This window comes from Humulus lupulus, chromosome 2 (assembly GCF_963169125.1).
Source record: "Humulus lupulus chromosome 2, drHumLupu1.1, whole genome shotgun sequence".
Taxonomy (NCBI): domain Eukaryota; kingdom Viridiplantae; phylum Streptophyta; class Magnoliopsida; order Rosales; family Cannabaceae; genus Humulus; species Humulus lupulus.
The window spans coordinates 238,860,772-238,876,658 of record NC_084794.1 but is presented as its reverse complement, the minus strand read 5'-3'; the positions used below and the strand labels follow the sequence as shown (position 1 = coordinate 238,876,658).

Here is a 15,887-nt window from a genome sequence, read left to right as displayed (position 1 = left end):
ATTAGTGTATATGTTTTGTTTTTATGATTTTTCTTAGTTTCATGTTCTGTCCGTGAATGCTTTCCATTAATGAAAGCAACAAAAGAAAAAGGTGCATATTGAATATATACATATCAAGACTATATATATATATATATATGTTATAGTATATAGATGGCTATATAATGTTTTGGGGAGTATTCAAGTTTCTATTATTTTTATTTTATTTTATGTTAGTATATAAATATATTTATATATATAACCATGGTTACCATTTATTTTTATGTTATTCCGTATATTTTTTTTGGGTAATTTCTCTAAGTATATGCATAGTAAATTGAATTGAAAATATTTTAGGTTTAATTTTCTTTTATTTTAAGAAGAATGATTTTTGTGTTTAAGGGTAATTATTTTTTAACTTATTTTGAGTTTATTTTTGATATATTTTGGATGTCCGAATAAGTTTTTAGATGTTTTTTATTTATAATTTTTTTTAATATTGCATTACTTATGGGTTGTTGTCTAATTAATTTTAAGTACTGTATATTACCATATGAGAGGTTAATGTTAGTTAAGATTATATTTTTTTTTTGTAGTTAAGAAACTTTAAAGTCGTATTAAGTCAAGTCAATAAAATTGGAAAAAAAACATTAAGATAGTAAAAATGACATAAAAAAAACATAAAAAATATATATTTATTAGAAAATCCCTAAAATTTATATAATTCCATAACTTCATAATAATAAGAGGGAATCGCATTATATTGAAATATAACGTACTATATAGTAACTACTAGTAGTATAGTAGGGATGATAATACTTAGAAAACAAAAGTGGGGCTTCCAGTTGGCGGCTTTATATCCGGCGGAAGATCCGGCGGGGGCACAATATCAGGCCCAGGCGGCCTCACCGGAGGAACATCCGGCGGCGGAGGCCATCTCGGCGGATCAATCTCTGGCCCTGGCGGTTGTCTGGGCGGAATGATATCCGGACCTGGAGGAGACGGAAAACCCGGGTAAGGTAAGTCTATCTCCGGCTTTGGATCCGGGCTGTACGGCGGGGGAATCTCGATCACCTCAGAAGGGACGTCACTATCGGGGCCTATTTCCGGCGAGGCAGTAAGCGGTGGAACTTCAAGCGGGACTGAAGGTTGCTCCCGGTTCGGCACCACCGTGGGAATTTCCGTAGGCGTCTGCGGTGGGTCCCGAGCTGCAAACGAAGCAGGAGTGAATCGCCGAACATGGCTTCTGGCCGATAATATCAACTTCTGCGATCGAGTGTAAGAAGTAATAGTAGTCTTCGTACTTGACTTTGTGATCGGAAAAATATCGTACGGAAAAAATTGAACAGTTCTTTTCAGGACGGTGTTCGAGATTGTGGAGATAGAACACATTTGTTTAGGTTCAAGCCATGAATTTTTTTTACTATGATTATGAGGCGAGTCCCGTATATATACATAATACATTATTTTATATGGGAAAGCGACAACATTAATAATGACTCGAGTACGTACGTGTCATAAAAGCTACACGTGTTCGTCATGCAAAATGTCACATCACTTGATTGTTGTGCCATCTCTTCTAATGTTAATACAAAAGAAGATTACTGAAAAAAAAAAAAAATACTAAAGAAGAGAGTCCTTGCACTCATACAGATTTTCAACAATGATCCTGTTGCCACTTTGGAACATTTAATAATACATAAAATATAAAATACTAGATTAGGTGTGGCTTGGTAACCCTTCACAAAAATTAGTTTTTTATTTAATTAATTAAAATTTTAATAATTAAATATAAAATAGTATTTAATAATTTTATTTTTATTTATTATATTTAAAAATTTTAATTAAATTTTGTTTTCACTTTAAATTTTTTTTAAATTGTTTTTTATTTTTAGTTTTTTATTTTTCTTATTTCTTTTAAATTAAAACCTCATTTTATATTGTTAAACAAAATTAAAAATAAAAGTTATAAAACATATTTATTATTTTTTATTTTTAAAAATAAAAAATAAAAAATAATTACTAAACATATTTTTCTTTTTTTAAAATAAATAAATAAAAGTAAAAATAATATTTATATTTTTGTGTTTAAAAAATTCAAAAACAAAAATTTTACCAAACACAATTATAGTGTTTTCATTTTAAAAAATATCTTAAAAATTCATTAAAAAAATAAACTTTTGAAAATATATGCGCATAAATATAACAACACTAGTTTAATAAAATAAAAGTTTAGATTTCATTAGTTCATAAAGTTTTATCAAAACAAATTTTAAAAGTTTCTGACTTCCCACTGTCAGACCATATTTACACTTCGCCAAAGCAAACTCTCGCCCTCATTGTTCCATTTTGTGCTTACCTATAATATTATACAACTAGGTATACATAGCTACAACATGCAAGGATGGAGGCAGAGCAATTAGGTAAGAGGGGTCAAAATGTAACAAAAAAGATTAAAAGTGGGAAAAATTATAAATTTTTTAAAAACAAAAGAAATATTATAAAAATACTATATATTTAAAAAAAAAAAAACAAACAAACAAAATGAGGGGGACTACACATGCCAAGGAAGAGGAGGACATGAGAAAGGGAAGGGCAAGAAGTATCTCCATGGTGACAAATCCCAATAATTCTCACAAGAGAAAGTTCACTCCTAGTAACTCTAGTGACCAAAAGCATCATAAGAAGAAAACAGTTAGTTCTAAAGGGAGTGGAGAGTCAGTCTCTTCTTCTACTGGTCATAAGAATGAGTTTTTCAAGGGAAAATGCAACTTTTGTCAAAACTTTGGGCACAATAAAGCTGATTGTCGAAAGCTCAAAGCTCACCTAGAGAAGAAAGGTAATTGTCTTGTGATGGTTTGTTTAGAATCCAATATTATTGATGTGCCCTCAAATTATTGGTGGTTAGATACTGGAGCCACAATTCATGTTATGAATTCCTTGCAGGCAGTGACAAGTTGAAGAAGACCGAGTAGTCGGGAGCAGAATGTGTACTTGGGAGACGATACAAAAGTCCAAATCGAATTTTTGGGGACAGTTAGATTGCAGTTGAATACAGGACATTTTTTGGAGTTACATGATGTTGCTTACATACCCTCTTTTAGGAGGAATTTGATTTCTGTATCTATTTTGAATAGGCTTGGATATAGTTTTCTTTTTGGAACCGGAAAACTCACTTTGTATCGTGACTCTCTTTTGGTCGGAAATGGAACTTTATGTGGAAATTTATATAAACTTGATTTGCATGATGTTGCTTCTGTTTCTTCTACTTCTTCTCTTAATACTGTTGTTGGTTCTAAATGTGCAAGGTTAGATTTAAAATCTTCTATGTTGTGGCACAAACGTTTAGGCCATATCTCTAGAGATAGAATGCAAAGGTTGGTGAAAGATGGGGTTCATCAAGATCTAGATTTTTTAGATTTTACTGCCTCTGTTGATTGTATTAAAGGAAAGTTAACGGCCAAAGTTAGAAAAAGTAAAACAGATAGGTGCACACGATTGTTGGAGTTGATCCATACTGATATTTGTGGGCCTTTTGTTCCGCCTGATATGGGTGGTTATAAATACTTTATCACCTTCATTGATGACTTTTCCCGGTATGGCCATGTTGAGCTCATTCGTGAAAAATTTGAATCTTTAGATGCGTTTAAGATTTTCAAGACGAAAGTTGAGCTTCAAAAGGGGAAGAAGATCAAGGCAGTTAATTCTGATAGAGGTGGAGAGTATTATGGACGTTATGATGAAAGTGGAAGGAACCCTGGGCCTTTCGCTAGATACTTACAGGAATGTGGCATTGATGCAAGATATACAATGCCAGGAGCACCCCAACAGAATGGAATTGCTGAAAGGAGAAATCGCACTCTTCTTGACATGGTGCGATGTATGTTGATTCATTCTAGTTTTCCAGAGTTTTTATGGGGTGAGGCATTAAAGACTGCAGCTTATATCTTGAATCAAGTGCCCAGCAAGTTTGTCCCAAAGACGCCTTATGAGCTATGGTCAAGTAAGAAACCAAGCTTGTGTCATTTTCATGTTTGGGGTTGCAAAGCAGAAGTGAGGCCCTATAATCCACAGTCTAAGAAACTTGATCCGAAGACCATTAGTGGCTATTTTGTGGGCTACACCATTGGATCAAGGGGTTCCAGATTTTATTGCCCATCTCACACCACCAGGGTTATAGAATCAGATAGGGCTGTCTATTTTGAGGATGAATTTGGTTCAAGTCAAGGGTCAAGAGAAATTGTTTTCAGGGAAGAACGCATTTTTGTCCCTGTACCTGTCGCTTCCGCTCCTATTGATGACCCTGTGATTGAACAGATTCCGGCAGAAACTCACGATGAACCTCAAAATCAAGAACAAGGTGAAAATCTTGATATTGGGGATGATGAAGCTATGGTGAGAAGATCATAGAGAACCCGCAGGTCTGCTATTCCTAATGACTACCTTGTCTATTTACAGGAACATGAGTTTGATGTGGGAGACACTTTTGAGCCAGTTACCTATCAAGAAGCTATGAATAGTCCTCAATCTGTATTGTGGATGGATGCAATGAAAGATGAGTTGAATTCTATGTCACAAAATGAAGTTTGGGAGTTGGTTGAATTACCCAAAGGTTGCAGACCCATTGGATGCAAATGGGTGTATAAGATCAAACGTGACTCGAATGGGCAAGTGGAAAGGTATAAGGCTAGGCTTGTGGCTAAAGGCTATAGCCAGAGAGAAGGTATTGATTTCAAAGAAACCTTTTCACCTGTTTCCACCAAAGATTCGTTGCGAATCATTATGGCTATAGTTGCTCATTTTGATCTAGAACTCAATCAAATGGATGTGAGGACTGCCTTCTTGAATGGATATTTATTTGAAGATGTTTACATGACTCAACCTATTGGTTTTGAGAAGTCTGGCAAAGAACACATGGTTTGCAAGCTCAAAAAGTCTATTTATGGGCTTAAACAAGCATCAAGGCAGTGGTATCTCAAGTTCGATATGATTGTCACTGCAAATGGTTTCAAGGAGAATGTAGTAGATCAATGTATATACATGAAGATCAGTGGGAGCAGCTTTATTTTTCTAGTATTGTATGTTGACGACATCCTGCTTGCATCTAATAGTTCTGATCTGTTGTCTGAGACGAAACAACTTTTGTTTAGCCATTTTGATATGAAGGATCTTGGTGAGGCTTCCTATGTGCTTGGGATTCAGATTCTTCGGGATAGGGCTAATGGTATTCTTCGTTTGTCTCAGAAGACTTACATTGATCGGATCTTAAAAAGATTCAATATCCATGCATGTTCTCCTGGGAATGCACCAATAGTGAAGGGTGACAAGTTCTCAAAGGCTCAATGTCCGCAAAATGATAAAGAGAGAGATGAAATGAAAGTCGTTCCCTATGCATCACTGGTTGGTAGCTTGATGTATGCTCAAGTATGCACACGCCCTGATATTGCTTTTGTTGTCGGCGTGTTGGGTAGATACTTGAGTGATCCTGGTCTTAGCCATTGGAAATCGGCTAAGAAAGTCATGAGGTATCTTCAGGGTACAAAGGATCATATGTTGACTTACCGGCGAGTTGACACTCTTGATATAGTTGGGTTCAGTGACGCCGATTATGCAGGATGCGTGGATGATAAAAAGTCCACTTCAGGCTACATTTATATGATGGCTGGAGGAGCTGTTTCATGGAAAAGTGTCAAGCAGACACTCACAACTTCTTCTACGATGGAGTCAGAGTATATGGCGTGTTATGAGGCTACTTGTCAAGCAATATGGCTGCGGAATTTCATTTCAGCATTGAGTGTTGTAGACTTTATTTCGAGATCGCTGAAATTGTATTGTGACAACTCCGCAACAGTAGCTTTCTCTAAGAACACTAGGAGTACTTCTCGCTCAAAGCATATTGATATAAAGTACTATTTTGTTAAAGAGAAAGTCGATGAGTCCCTCATTTCTATTGAGTACACGCCTACCACTAGCATGTTAGCAGACCCACTAACGAAAGGCTTACCTATATGTGTGTTTTTAGAACACATTGCTCGAATGGGATTGTCAGGAGCCTACCTTGTTGAGCTCAGTGGGAGTTTTGTTATTTATGTATTGGACATGCTAGTATTTTGTATGGATTGCTTATAGCTTGTGTTTTATTCTGAACATGCATAATGATAATTGAAGCCACTTCTTCTTGTTGCTATTACGTATATATGTTTATATATGTATATACTATTGTTCAACAAAGTGACAGGTACAAAAGAAGATGAATGCGCATAGTCTCAATCAATTGTACCTCAAGCATGTTTGGTTTGATAGTTAATGGTTGTTATGATATTTAAATGTCTACAGGGCCAAGTCATATGTAATATTTGTATCCTATCGGTATAATATTATGTATGATTTATTTGATTGCCATATATGTGTTAGACAATATTATGGTGATTTGATTATATTGTCCAAGTGGGAGAATGTTAGAATTTTATATGGACTAATATAATTACAAACATAATTCCATTATCACAATCATTTTCTAGAGTGCCTACGAATAGTTAAAGACCATGATGGGATGGTTAATATTAATCTAATTGCATTTGAGGCACATGGTAGCACCCTAAAGACTATAGGTTGACCCATTAAACCATAGTGCACCATATCTAATAATATAAGCCCAATAGGCCCAATATACCCCTTAGGGTAAGAAGGCATACGAGACATATATATATATAGAACATATATGTTGTTGGGGGAATATAGGCATATGGTTTGGTAATGGTTGCTCTCCATAAGTTCTCTCTTGTATTGCTATTTTCTAGTCATCTTTGTGTAGATCGTGAGAGATTGAAAGATGAACATTGGAGACTCAATGTCAGGTATGTTTTATCTCTATATATTCAATTCAATGCTCTAAATAAAATGTGTTCTTGGATTGTTGTATGAGCATATAATGTTGTTTTGAATCTGATTTATGGATTTAATGCTCATAATATTGTTTACAATTTATCAATTAAGAGTCACAAAATTAGACACATGTATGTGCCCAAATGTGACATATTTTGGAGTTACAAAATCAGTTATAAATTTGTAACTCTCAAATATTACCCAATAATATGTATATTATATGTTGCATATTTGAGATTGGATTTCACAAAGCCATGATGAAATATGGCTTTTGGAGACATGCTTTTAACTCTCAATAGGTGTTTGGAGGTTACAAAATCATGTGGGAAAGAATTTTGAACGTTTTGGAAAAATGACTTTTTCTTCTGAAAATGGTATGTGGTCGCGGCCACTGACTTTCATTGGCCGCGACCTGGGGGACAGAAGTCAGTGGCCGCTGCCACTGAAAAGTCCTGGCCACGACCAGTCTTTTCAGTTTTTTCCAAATTGAACGGTTCTAACATCCCAAATAACTCCCAAATCTCCATTTTAATTTCATAAACATCCAATTAAACATTGGTAACAGTCAAGGGGGTTGGTGGAATTTGAAATTCGAAGGGGTATCTCAAACTCTATAAATATGAGTCTAATGCTCACTTGTAAGACACCATTTTCTATCCACAAAGCACTTGGCTGGAAAATACACCATAGATGCTTGATAATTCCAGAGAGTTATTTCCTAGAGAGATCCCTTAGTGCATAGAGAATAGGAGAAATAAGCTTTTGGACAAAGGTTTTGAACATTGTTCAAGTTGGTGATCCCCACTACTCTACACTTTGGTTGTGTGAGAGTTTGTTTTTTCATTGATCTTTTCATTCTGTTGTTCTTCTTGTATTATTATTGTATTGAGTTTGAAATTCTCTTCTTCTATTTCTATTTACATATTTTGGTATATTTTGTTTTAAGGTTTTAATTCTTATAATTCTCTTCATTATCTTATTTCTATTTACTTGTATTTTGAGCAATTGAGTTGTAATATTTATTTAATCAATTACCTTGTCTATTATATTTTTGCATAGAGTTGTATATTGGTTTTTCCATATTTCCATTGAGCAATAATATACATTCTCTAACACACATCACAAGAAAAATGACTTTGAATAAATAGACCTAAAAAGTATTATTTAATACATACCATAACATGATTCAGTGGGTTAAGGAAAACGATGTTATCGTAAGTCAGAACACTTTGCATAACATATTTTCATAGTTATAGAAAAATATTATTATAAAATCTTCGATAACACATTTGTTATGTTATGTTCATAAATAAATAAATGTTTCCTTAGGTTATTTATAATAGTTTATATATAACATTTTTTGTTACTTATAAAATAGTATATATAAGTAGTATATTATAGCATACTTTACAATAAAATATATATTTTTTGCATTATATAAAAGTAGTTTGCTTAACATGTTTTTGTACTTAGAAGCTAGTGTTATTGGATGAGATACAATAAAACTTTATTTGCATTATTTTAACATTTAAATAAGGTTGGAATCAAAACATTATTTATTAATATTGGAATCAAAACTTTATTAAATATAATTATAATACACTTAAAGTTGTACAAATAAATTTATGAGTTCTAGTTGTAAAGTTACAACACATATTCATTTAATTATATTTTTGTTGTGTAAAATCAAACATGATCTTCAAACAACAAAAAATCTTGAAACATTCACCAAAGTAGGCTTGAACATTCTTCATTTTGAAAAGAGAAGGTAAGAACTCATGATCTCCCAAATATTTACAAAATAAAGCCTTTAAAGTCAAGCTTTCTTTTACATTTTTCTTGTTGAATGTGGTAAATAAAACATAAAAAGAAAAAGTAGTTAGCTCATAATATATAATAGTCAATAGTATCACTAACAAACAACACAATTATTTAAGAAGCACTTGTCACGGCCAAAAAAAACCACATCAGAATATATATATATAAATATATATATAAATAGGGAAATTCTCTTTTATAGTTTTACTTTAAGCCCTACTGATAGGGCTCTCAGTGTTTCTCAACTCGTGAATAGTTTTCGGTGCGATTTTTTTTATGACCGTGTATATTGTAGCTATTTAGAGCATCATGCAAATTTTCAGAAAATTCCAAATAGTTTATAGTAACGAAAACTAGGTTCAAACATGTTGCTTTCCACGCGCATAAAAAAAATTAGTCATGCGTGCAACATGTTTGAACTTAGTTTTCGGTACTGTAAACTATTCGGAATTTTCTGAAAATTTGCATGATGCTCTAAATAGCTACAATATACACGGTCATAAAAAAAGTTGCGCCGAAAATTGTTCACGGGTTGAGAATACTGAAAGCCCCACCAGTAGGTCTTAAAGAGAAGCCCATATAAAAGAATTGTCCTATATATATACACATACAAAACTATTTTCTTGAGTTACACAATAGTAGTCCTAAAAAAATTTATGGAAATATTTTCAAATAAAAATGTCACCTTTCATTCCTCTTAGTGTGGCCAATTGTGCAAAGAAGCTCCAATTCGTTAAAATTCTCAAAACAATAACAAAAAACACAAGCCATAGACAGAACACTTTAAAGAGGACAAAAAACAATTCATTCTCATTACACTTGGGCCTGAATCTAACTGGGGCTCGCGATGGTGGAGGAACTGGCTCGGAAAAAAGAGGGGGCGTGAAGACTGAAGTAGGAATGTGACTTAGTAAAGTTCACCAACTGACCTCAAAAAATCTGTTATTGCTTTCGGAACCGGGAACTGTCTGGTCCTCTCTTATGATAGCATCGTCATCAGCGCAGCCTTTCTTTATCCCTTGCTTTTGACGTCCGAAAGTGGAGAACGCATAGCATTCTCTGGGCACATAGGATCAAACGTAAAGCAGCGCTCTATTCGGATTTAAGCCAAGGGTCCTCTGGTTCAAATAAGAGTTGTGCAAAGCATTGACTCAATAGCAATCAATTTGAAAATTAGGATTCTAGAATTAAAGCTTCAATTCAGAATCAATTTTATGAGATAAATCTTTTTAAACATGTTTGTGACATACCCAATCAAGGATTTGATAAATAAATATATAGGGTATTTAAAACATAATAATTAATGTTTTAAATAGTCTAATGACTTTGGAGTCATGGATCTGAAGCCATTATTTACTAAACGGCATGACTGCAAATCCTCAAACATAATTAATAAACAGAAGCCTTTAAAAAAAAAAAAAAAAGAAGAAAGAGAAGCTTTTAATGAAGAAAAATACTAAAAAAGACCAAAAAATAATTATATATACATATAAAAACTTTATTATATATATTTTTTAATGAAAGAGAACAACATACAACGTGTCTGGCCAATAGGAGCAACACAAGAAATCAAACTCTCAATAATATAAAAGAAAAAAAAACACACACACACACACAAAGCAGCAAGTGCTTTGTTCTAGTACCCAAAAGATGAGCATGAATGATGATGCAAAAAGTAAATATAAGTCTACATGTTCAAACTAACCAAAATATTTGTTGTATTTATATAAAATGTCATTAGATGTGGCGCGAGCGTACAAGGCAGATGCGGGCGGTGATCCTCCCCCAAATCCTTGTAGGATCCTCACTTCATGCGAGTCAGGTAATTTTTTTTTTCTGTCTAACATGCTAATGTTTTTTATTTGTTAAAATCATAATATTTTTAATTTATTTTTAGTTATTTAAAGAAATACAGCAGCCCATCAAAGAAAAAGGGTCGTGACACGAACACTAGAAAAGATCTCGAGGCCAGACGTAGAAAAGCTGGTCATCCATTGGAGCTAACATTTGATCCACGCTTGTACAAGGTTGTTGGTACCGAGCATGCAGCTTTTTTCTGCCTCGTCGGCACCCAGATCTCACAGTGAATTCCTGGATATTTAGATACATGGGAAGGAGTGCCTAAGGAAATCAAAGACTTAGTAAAAAAAAAATATTAAGGTCAGTAATTTATATTAATTGTTACTACTAAATAGTATTTTTTAAGGTGACCAATTTATTTAATCAATTATTAATATGTTTTCTTTTTAATGTAGTGGTATTATCAAATAGATGGCCGACCGGATTACGAATGGTGTATAGATGTTATCGAGAGAGAGATGAAAGATCAATACCACGATAGGAAAATAAAAAGACACCGCCATTTTTCATCACATTGTGGTGGACCTGAGGATTGGGACAAAATCCTAGAAAACCTATGTCAGAATGTTAGCAAGGACGAGTGGAAGAAGATTTGTGAGTTATTCACCAGTCCTCATTGGGTGTGGCACTTAAAAAAGAATAAAGACAATAGAGCGTAGCAGAAGTATGCAACAACACAGGGTTCAAAATCGTTGGCGCGACCCGTCGTCATGAGAATATAGGAAAAAAAATTAACGCAATTAATTTTAATTAAATTATAATTTATCTAACCATATGTTCATATATTTTTAGACGAACCCAGATCTTATTGAGGATTGGAAGGATTATCACTGGAAGAAAGAGACGAAGCAATTTGTCAACGAAGCTGCTCAAGAAAATTATGTAAGTTTACTTAAATATATTTTTGTTATTCTTATAATTTTGTTTTTTTAATCCCACTAATATTTTCTTTAAACACAGGAAAATTGAAGGCTGACTTTTTGGTGCAAAGTCAGCAGACATTTGCTACTGTATCGAACGAGGATGGTTCTTCCTTAGTTGACTAGATCCAGATCCTAGAAAAAGTATTGGGACGAAGGTACGGTCACGAGTGAGGATTGGGCCACAAATTGAGGGGGACTGGGCCATCCTCTAGTCAGCCCTCTCAAAACACCCAATCTCAGGCGCCTCCTCAACAATCACCTAGTGAATACGGTGAGTTGGTGGAGACGGTAAAGAAATTGATTGAGCAAGTCAATTTCATCTTTCAATTTCTTCCCAGTAGACCTAATGTGCAAGTTCAACCTCCACAAAATTCTTCGTCTCAACCCTCGATCTCGTCGGACAGGTCTGGAGCTTCATCTTCTCATCAACTCCTGGTCCATCCATTCCTATACGGAGCACCACCACCGCCCTCGTCCCAACCCATGGGAACGTCTTACATGTTTGGAGCAGTACCATCACAACCTCAACCAAATTATCTTTACATATTTGGTGCATCGTCGACGTAGCCTCCACCATATCCTTACTACCAGTTTGGAGCAGGATCGCCAACTGTACCTCCACAGTATCCATGGCCGCAGCTGCCGTAGCCACCCCAGCTGCCACATCCACCACGAGGTAACGATACGAATGACGCTACTGATTTAGGAGAGGATGAGTAGTATGTTATTGTACTTTAACTATAATGGATACATTTTATTATTATATAATTATGGATATTGTAGTTACATTTTTTATTATGGATGTAGTGACTATATTTTATAATTATGGATGTTTTATAATATTTTAATTTTCAATTATTTATATTTCATTATTACAATATTTTAAAAATAAAATATACATCAGTGGCGACATAGTTCGCCCTTGATATTAACATAGTTGCCGCAAATAATTTTGTGGAAATAAGCCACATCGACACAAATCTGTAGTGAGATGAAATATCGCCACTGTTTCACTGCTGATAATGTATATCAGTGGTGAGATGAAATATCGCCACTGATAGGGCTTTTAGGCACAACTTTTATGTGGCGACGTAGTTGTGGTGGCATGTCGTCGATGATTAGTCACTACTAGAATATAGGATTCTACTTCGTTTTTTTATACAAACAATAATTAAAAGCCGAAGTAAAAGCTTCTAAATGGGCTTTTACTTCACTTATGGGAATGATGCTTAAAAAAAATAGGCTACTACTTCGCTTTCATGAAAAATGAAGTAAATAGAGCAATAAGACGAGGGAAGTGTTTGGTTGGTACACCGAAGGAGGGGTTTCCACTTCAGTTTTTATGAAAGAACCGAAGTGGAAAAGTGCACGTACCAAACATGACCCTAAGTTATTTTGAGACACTTTTACTTCGATTTATATATAAAAAAAAAACGAAGTAGAAAGTCCACTTTTCACTTCAGTTTTTATATATAAACCGAAGTAAAAGGGTTTAAAACCTTTTTACCCTTCACTTTGACCTCATTTCCCTCATATCCCTCTCTGAAGCAGAAACCCAAAAGCCAAAAACGCCATTTCTGGTCGTACGATTGACGAGGGTTTGGTTTTCAAACTTTTTTTTTCATCATTTCTTACAACTTTCCTTCATTATAAAATGAAATATAGCCTAGAAATTCTTATAATTTGGTTTTTTAGAGGAAAAAAATGCATTTAGCTGTGGGTATTATTTCTCATGGGTTCTTGGTGTTTCTTGCCGAATTTTGACTGGATTTTTGTCATTGTAAGGTATTTTTGAGCTTCAAAACAGGTATGGATTAATAAATCATTGTTTTGATGATAATATTTTATTTTTCTATGTTTTTTTCAATTTTTTTTGTTCTCATATTTTGTGTTGAATGTGTATAGGTGTTTGAGTTTCAAAATTGTGATAGAAGCTATTTCAATCATCAATGAATAGGTTTGATCCTACAAACTTTGTTTGAGTTATTTTTTTTTATATTATTCCGAATTTTATAATTAGATTTAGTAATATTTTGTGAAATTTTATAATTATTTGTTTATTTTGTTATTTTATATAGTATGATAAAAATTTGTTTGATTATAAATATATATGTATATTAGTAAAATTTAGAAATTGTGACAAGGTGAATTTGCTTTTTAAATATTTGAAAAAATAAATAGCTTGAAGATGATCAAAGTGTTAGTTTCTATAACTAGTTTGATTTGTTTTTTTTTTTTTTTGTATTTAGTAGTTTGATAATTAATTATGTAGTTACTAATTATGTAAGTAATGTTTTAGTATGGTTGTCGATTGAGTGGTGACTTTGTTGTCCATTTCGGGTGAATTGAAGAGTACTATTGAAGGTTAGTAATTTTTTAATTTTAGTTATATTACTACAAGATTTATGTATAAAGATAATGTTGATTAAATCATGCATATTGGATTTAGTGAAAGTTATGTTTGAAAATTAGTGAAGTAGGCTTTGGGAAATTTGTGTGCTGTGGTGATATAAGGATGGATTCATTTCAGCTAGATTATTGTCTTTGTTTGTGTTGCTTTTATAGATAATTATGAAATTTCGGTATGTTATAGAAACAGAGGATACTCTGCCGAATTTTTTTAAAATGTTATAAGACTAATCTAATAATGATGGATTCATCTATGCTTGATTATTGTGTTTGTCTGTATTGATTTTATATGTAATTATGAAATTACGGTATGCTATAGAAACAGAGGAAACTCTGTCGAATTTTTTTAAAATTTTATAAGATTAGAACATAATAATGATGGATTCATCTATGCTTGACTATTGTGTTTGTTTGTATTGATTTTATAAGTAATTCATCTATGTATTGATTTTGTAATTTTTCTTTTTATATAATGCTGTTGACGCGGTTTTTCGCCAACAGTGAATTATGAAAATAGCTGGGATGAATTTTAGTGCTTAATGAAAAATCGTGATAGTAAAATGATATCCAAGAGACAAGAAAAGAACTCTCGAGAACACTCGTCTTTTTACGTGGTTCGGTGGTTAAAATCCACCTAGTCCACGAGTCTATATTATTACTGTTTTTCTCTCTAAATTTTGACAGATTTTTTGCATTATCGAAAAAGTCTCTCTTCTTCCTGTCCAGTATCTCAGTATTTACAGAACCAATCCTCTGGACAGGTTTTTTGGGGTCTCACGTGACTCAATCACCCCTTTTCATATATCTTACATGTATTATAAATATTCCAATTTATCCTAAGGCATGGTCTGATCATGGAATGAAACTGATCCTGGATCCTCAAGGATCCGCGGTCATGCCATGTCTGACCATTCACATTCGAAAAACGTGTATAATGTATCCGGATCTTCAAGGATTCGTGGTCACGCCATATCTGGCCATACACAACCGCATAGCGTGTATAACGTATCCAGATCTTCAGGGATCGTTAGACATCCCATATCTGACCATGCACGACTATATTACGTGTCCAGGTTTCCAAGAGACCATGAACACGCCATATCTTCACCCTATCACGAGCTAAATATTCCGTCGAGCTAGCACCCGGGAGACCGTGCCTTATACAGTTCATAAGTCTTGAGCTCATGAATTTATGTATCCCAGCTCGTGCCAGAAGCACGGGAACCGTGATGTCTTCATGGAGAATACATGGACTCCTTGGCTATTTCTCCTGTCATTATTTGCCAGATGTACACGAGCTACGTAAAAGACTCGTGCTGAAACTAGGATATACAAATGCATATTATAAGACTTCTTCCAATGATTACTCGGCAATCCTATAAAGATATTCAATGTTGCATGTCCAAAACAACCACAAAGTCATGAATGTGGTTTTTATGTGTTGAAGTACATTAGAGATCTTGTACCGACATCAAATGCAATAAAAACCCTAAAAGAAAAAGTAAGTTTATTTCTTTATAACTTATTTTGGTATCGATAACCTATAAAATAATTAATGTTGTTATTAATTAATTGATATTTATTAATTTTACAGTTGATGAGAAGAAACAATATTGTGAGATTGCAGACTTTTTGCCAATCCAACACGAATTGTTAGGTCAATTGATGACATAGTTTTATTAGTAAGCCTATTTTGTTTATGAGTTCGTTTAGTTCTAAGTTTAGTTTTATGTAAATGTATTAATGTTAAGACTAGCTATCTTAATTAAGTAATTTGTGTTTATGCTTATGTATGACATTTCTAATTGAAAGTTAGCATATTTTTATTCAAAGAAAATTCATAACTAATTCCAATTGTAAAAATATATATAACTATAAATTCATATAATTAGACCATTTAAAAAAATAAGTGCAAAATATATATATAAATTAAGAATTGGGCCATTTAAAAATAATAAGAAATAATTATTCCAAAAAAATAGGGAGGGGGCTTTCTACGTCGGTTATTATGTA

General features: G+C 33.5%; 1 protein-coding gene across 1 annotated transcript; it reads right to left on the bottom strand.

Annotated features, from left to right (window-relative positions):
• Positions 1 to 798: 798 nt before the first annotated feature.
• LOC133815289 (extensin-like) lies at positions 799 to 1,371 on the bottom strand. Its single transcript, XM_062248145.1, has one exon. The coding sequence runs from the start codon at positions 1,369 to 1,371 to the stop codon at positions 799 to 801; it is 573 nt and encodes a 190-aa protein (XP_062104129.1).
• Positions 1,372 to 15,887: the final 14,516 nt, after the last annotated feature.

Excerpts from the sequence above, each read along its gene's own strand:
- LOC133815289 (XM_062248145.1), bottom strand. The coding sequence starts at position 1,371 with ATGTGTTCTATCTCCACAATCTCGAACACCGTCCTGAAAAGAACTGTT.